Genomic DNA, 6,000 nt, shown 5'->3' with positions numbered 1-6,000 from the left:
GTCTTTAAAACACAACTTTGGTTTAGTTTCGATGAAGGGGTACTTGAGCCTTACTGATAGGGCTGTGGGGGTACTTAGGGCTAAAAAGGTTGGGAACCACTGGCTTAGCATAATCCATTGAATCTGATGAGACCATTAGCTTTGTTGAATCCTTCGTTGAATCCATTGAATCTGATTAGACCGATATTTTTCCTTTTAAAACTTGACTCTTCTGTAGTTACATCGTTTACTAAGACAGACGGAAAATTAAAAGTTGCGATTTTCTAGGCAGATATGGCTAGGAACTATACTCTGCTGCGTAATATGATGGCACCTCCTGCAGTCATGTTACAGCAGCAAAGTCCTTGATTATTACGCCAGAATGAGAGTATAGTTCCTAGCATATCTGCCTAGAAAATCACAAATTTTAATTTTCCTTCGGTCTTTATACACAATGCAACCACAGAAGAGTCAAGCCCCAAAAGGAAAATATAGAAACACTTTAGATATTTTTTTAGCGCAATCCTAATGGTCTAATCAGATTCAATGAATTATGCTGCTAAGCTATGCTTAAAGTGGCACCGCCAGACCCGGAGATCGGCCCAATGGACCCCAAAAATGCAAAAATCAAAAGCTTAACTCTAGTGGAGCCGGAAAATGAGCACACCTCCAAAAAAAAGTGGAATGTCCCTATTTAAAATCCCATATTTATTATACTATATCATGAGCATATTTCTCTTTATTCTGTATCAATGCTAAAAATTACAAACGCCACATGACCTGGAAAAAATCTAGGATCAGATGAATGAACAAAAATAAAAAGCCCTATGTATTCTACCCTAACTTCAAACTGTAGAAAGCATGTTCCCACATTAGCTAAGAGCAAAATTTTTACATACACCACATTTATTCACACTCAACTCTGTGGGAAAAGCGAAAGGAGGAAACTATGCGTTCCACATCCATTTTCGATTCACTCCTTCACTCACCTTGCCAGATGTGTGACCACAAAAGAAGAAGCGATTGGATTGTCTCATGATGGCGACTCCAGGCACCTCAACCGTGAACTAGAGTGATGAAATTAGCATATTAGGGCACACCTTAAACAGGAAGTTGTTTTCTGAGTGGCACTGCGTGAGCTCATCATAAAAACTAAATCAATAATAACATTGATACACCCGAAATGTCTTAATAGTGTAGCTTAATGGGACAATAGGGTATCAAAATATTGCCTGAGCATTGCGACAAGCCTAACAAAGCAACACTGGCTTAGTCAGTAATAGCATCATTTTGGTTGTAATTGGTTGAAATGCGTGTGAGGGGGTAAAATTTTGTACCGTCTTACTTTTTGGGTTTCCTGTACTGTGGCGAGGTCGAATTCTGCCACGTAGTTTTGGAGACCTCCCATTAACAAAGTGTTATTATCGTTTAGAAGCAAACTGTGCATGTCAGCGCCCTCCTCCATCCTAAAAATAAAATGAATGAATGAATGTTTGCACATAACAACAGGCATGTACAAGCAATTAAAATGACTTTATCATCTGTTATTGACTGTAAATGCTGTTTGCACTTTATGTAGTCTTGTTTAATCTGTGTTTAATGTTTAATTCTTATTATAGCTTTTATTCGTAGTTCTCTTTCAGCTTTTTTCATTTAGTCTGTTAAATACAATTCAGTTATGTACAGTTCAATGTGTTGTGTGTTGTCCTTGTCTAGCACAATGGATGTTTTATTTCACCAGGTACAAGCTGTGACTTTTAGGATATGAAACCCACAATAGCATCCTGGTAACAGCACATATGGGCGCAACTTACGGATAATCAAACATAATCAATCCTCCACGCGTAATGCATTTGAGGTTGCTCTTGGTCAAAAACAGCACGCCCGTGTCCATACTCTGAATCTGTCGTATGTCATCCGTCATGTGCACCTGGAACGAGGAATAGCGGCCCATTGTCGGCCCAAAGAAAGAACTGGCGTGACCCTATTACGAAAGAGAGGAAGGATTTGTGAATAAAGTGACATCACATCTATGTGGAAGTCGCAGTACATGCATTTGAGGTTACTATGAAAACCACATCTAAAAATTTTGTCCAGCAATTAAACTTTAACCCTAAATCTTCCCACTTCAATGGAGAAATTCATTTATGTACTATATGCAAAAAATTTTGGTAAAAACACTTTCCAAGAATCCTGACTGTATTTAAAGCCCTGTCTGTTCTTTCTTTCAAAGATAACAAAAGCAGTCATAAATGTGTCACTGTACCCGGTGGTTCCCCATCCATAACAGCTCCTCCTGCAGGTCAAAGTGAGTGGCTGTCACTGGTATCCCGACTTCCGCGGCCACGCTGTGCAGCTCTGAGTACATGCCCTCCACTATGTGCACAGATTCGTTAACAGGCACGGCCAGACCGTCGGGGTCGAGCTCCACAGCCTGGAGCAGGCCGGGGTCGAGCCGAGGGTCCAGGGCAGAGTCCAGACCGGGCGCGTACTCGCCCATGCCCGGGTCCATACCCTCAAAGTTCATCATGAGGATGGTGGTGCTGGGGACAGAAACATGACCGATGGATGCGCTGCGCAGAGCGATCAGCATATGACATCAGAGTATCGCGAGAGCGAATCAGAAGCCATGCTTTCGAATCGCTCTCGCGGTATTTTGACTAAATCGGTCTGCGCGGTACCAGATGAAGTCAAAGACACGTTACACGTAGAGCTACATATGTAGACAGCATTGTGTTGGTTTTTTTAAAAAATAATGCCTGGCTAGGATGATAAGTGAAACACAGCCACAAAGTAAAAATCCGTTTCACGTTCATAGTGTTGTTAGTGAAGTCTAACAGGTCTCCTTTGTCGTAAAACATACAATGCGCAGTGCAATTAAACAACAACGTAAAGCATTAGGAAAAAAATATTAGCCAAAAATTGTCTGCAGAGCTAAACAATGTATATGTTGTCATTGCCTGACGTTTGAGTTACACGGTCTGAACTTCAATTTCTTTCAAACGGCTGCATGCATGTTGTTCAACAAACAAATAAAGATTAAATAAACACATACACTGAAACAATTAACAATTTACAGTCTCGTATGCATATAAATCATACCTTTAGACTACCAATTTATTCGGGTCCATATGCGCATTGTACTCGCTTCATTCAAAACAAAAACAACAGCGCACTTCCGGGTGAACTGGAAGCGCTTCCGGGATAGAAAGTGTGGGGGCGCGTTAAAGGGAAAGATTGAACTAAGTGCACTTTGTGCATCTTGACAAAACATTTTAACAAACTAGTATGATTAAATATCATTACTGTTATATACAATTAAAATGTATTAAATGGTTTGCAAATTTGTAAATAATTTAGTACTGTAGTACTGCTATATTATTTTTAATATGTGACCACATCATATGAAAGCACCTCATTTACCCAAAATCTAATATTAAAATCCTCAAGATGTAAAAAAGCCTCTGTATACCCGATATACCTCAGTGAATGTCTACTATATTTTACACTACTTTACCTTCAGTATATTTTTAGACTATATACCAGTGGTTCTCTCTTTTCGGAGTGCATGGCCCCCGTTGTGTGGGGTGCATACCTCCACGGCCCCCTCAATACAAAAAATTAATTACATAAAACAATCTCAATCAGACATAGAATTTGAATTAAAGGGATAGTTCACCCAAAAATGAAAATTCTGACAAACCCGCATAGCCTACATTTCTTTGTTGTGATGAACACAAAGGAAGATATTTTGAAAAATGTTTGTAACCAAACCGTCCGTCGACCCCATTCACTTCCATAAAACAAAGAAATGCGGGTTTGTAACAACATAAAAGTGAGAAAATTATGACAGAATTTTCATTTTTGGGTGAACTATCCCTACAAATTAAATAATACAATGTTATTATTTGGTTAGTAGTCTTATTTTTCTGATGTTTAAATTTACAGAATTTTTGATAAATTAATGTATTTTATAAAATGATATAAAACTGGGGCCCCCTGGCACCATCTCACAACCCCCAGAGGGCCACGGCCCCCATCTTGAGAAACACTGATGCTGCCTGTTTACATTTCATTGCTTTATTTCTCTCCCATTGTGTGCAATGCAGTACTTTAATGTGCAATAACTCATACATAATGTGCAATACTTTACTCAGTGCAATAATGTGGAATAACTCATACATAATGTGCAATAACTCATACGTAATGTGCAATATTTGACTCAATGCAATAATGTGCAATACTTACTACTAACAATGCACTTTTGTGCCAAGTACTTGACCACTACTTCCTTGACAACCTGTTTTATTTATATTGTTCTTTTCCTAGATAATTATATTTAGACTTATTGAAAGCTTGGCTTGTAATAAGTTATATGTTCCAAAACTGTAAGGACTGCTTTATTTCATTGTACTATAGACAAAAAAGAATCTGGAATTAATAGTAAATAAAATCTTGTTTATGATGTTAGTAAACACAGAGCCAGTCAAGGTCAAGGTGAATGTTCGGAAAACCACAAGTTGACTGTCATCTTCAGGACAGGAGAACAGTGGTACGATTACTTCTTCTTCAAAGTGATAAAGCTGACCTCATGAGCAATATATAGTATATTCCTTCCTCTGTACAATCACACACTCCTAAAACTTGTATACTGTATATTGTTATACGTACAGTCATAAATTATTATTTATCAGTGTTTCTTTGCTATTTTAATATTGGAATGTTGGAAGTGAATTTAAAGATAAGCGCTTGCGGACTCGTTCTCACTTCCTATGAATAATAAAAGGGCATAATATTTTAACAAAGTTTCAAATGAGGAAATTATCAGGATTCTAAGAACAGTGTCGTGGTTAGAGTTACAAAAATGGAAATTTATATAAATGAGAGAATTGTTTTGGGCCATGGTAACATCTGAATTAAAGAATAGTTTGTGAATGGGAACATCTACAAATGAGGTTAGAACCTCAAGTTCTTATAAATGACCTGTGTTTTTAGCTGGGGTAGACAAAATTCAGAAGAAAGCTTCGTAATGCTGACTTCTTGTAATGTTAATTTGTCCTGTTTGACAGTATGTAGGTACTTTACAAATGGAATATTATGGTGTGTGAAATTTAAGGCAATAAGTCATTTGCTCACTGAGCTCAATTTTTTTCCTAATTTTTTTTTGCAGTTGCTTGTTTTTAATGATTTTTAAATTCTAAACAGTATTTATTCCTTTGCATGCTCTTTTGTTACTCAATTAATAAACAAATATCTGGATTTTGGTGTAAAATATCAAAAAATATTTTAATATTATTTAAATGCAAACTGTAAGTTCATGGGTAAGTTCATGGGACTGTTTGGTTCACAGTATCAAACTTCCCGTTTTACTTTTGCCTCTTGATATGGACCACTAAAGTGTGCTCATTGATACTGATAGCCACAATGGTGAATAGTTTGGGGATAATTCTATCACATTTCAATGTAAAGAGGAAGATGCAGACTAATTTTACTTGTTGAAATATTAATCAAATGACAAGTTTTCAAAAATTCCAATGATATATGTCCTCACACTATCACACTATGTCCTCAGACTATTAGCGCTCCGGGAAAAAGACCAGCAGCCCACAACCACTGATAACCACTGAGTTTGAGAGTGTTGTAAACTTAGTCTGTTCTTGCTGCATTACACACCTACCACATATGTATGTATTTGTATTTGTCTATGCATGATGGGGAGAGATTTGAGAGTTTCTATATTTATCCTATAGCATCTATATTCTATAGATGACTAAGTGAACAGAACCACACCACACTGGCATACAATAACACAGGGATCTATTGACTAAATAAATAATTAAATAATCACGGCAGATTAAAGGATTTAAATGTGTTCATTTTGGTTCCCCTATAATACTGAATATAGATGATATGAATTGGACAATTGCCATACAATTGCACACAGATGTAAGAGCTACACTCACTTGCTAAAAATAAAATGATTCATTAATAAAAAAAGGAAGAGTATGATAATATCTCCAT

At 37.0% G+C, this 6,000-nt stretch overlaps 1 protein-coding gene across 3 annotated transcripts in view; it reads right to left on the bottom strand.

Moving 5' to 3' along the window:
* Positions 1-3,198, bottom strand: part of pan2 (poly(A) specific ribonuclease subunit PAN2) — a 24,047-nt gene extending 20,849 nt beyond the window's left edge. For all 3 annotated transcript variants that reach the window (XM_055187880.2, XM_055187882.2, XM_055187881.2), the window contains exons 1-5: positions 3,082-3,198; positions 2,246-2,522; positions 1,794-1,963; positions 1,325-1,445; positions 969-1,046 (exon numbers count right to left, since the gene is read on the bottom strand). In XM_055187880.2, the coding sequence (XP_055043855.2) occupies positions 969-1,046; positions 1,325-1,445; positions 1,794-1,963; positions 2,246-2,509 (633 nt within the window). In that variant the 5' untranslated portion in view covers positions 2,510-2,522; positions 3,082-3,198. The remainder of the gene's footprint in view (positions 1-968; positions 1,047-1,324; positions 1,446-1,793; positions 1,964-2,245; positions 2,523-3,081) is intronic.
* Between the last annotated feature and the right edge of the window lie 2,802 nt (positions 3,199-6,000).

The sequence above is a fragment of the Misgurnus anguillicaudatus genome, chromosome 13, assembly GCF_027580225.2.
Source record: "Misgurnus anguillicaudatus chromosome 13, ASM2758022v2, whole genome shotgun sequence".
Classification (NCBI taxonomy): domain Eukaryota; kingdom Metazoa; phylum Chordata; class Actinopteri; order Cypriniformes; family Cobitidae; genus Misgurnus; species Misgurnus anguillicaudatus.
This window is presented reverse-complemented; position numbering and strand designations above follow the sequence as displayed.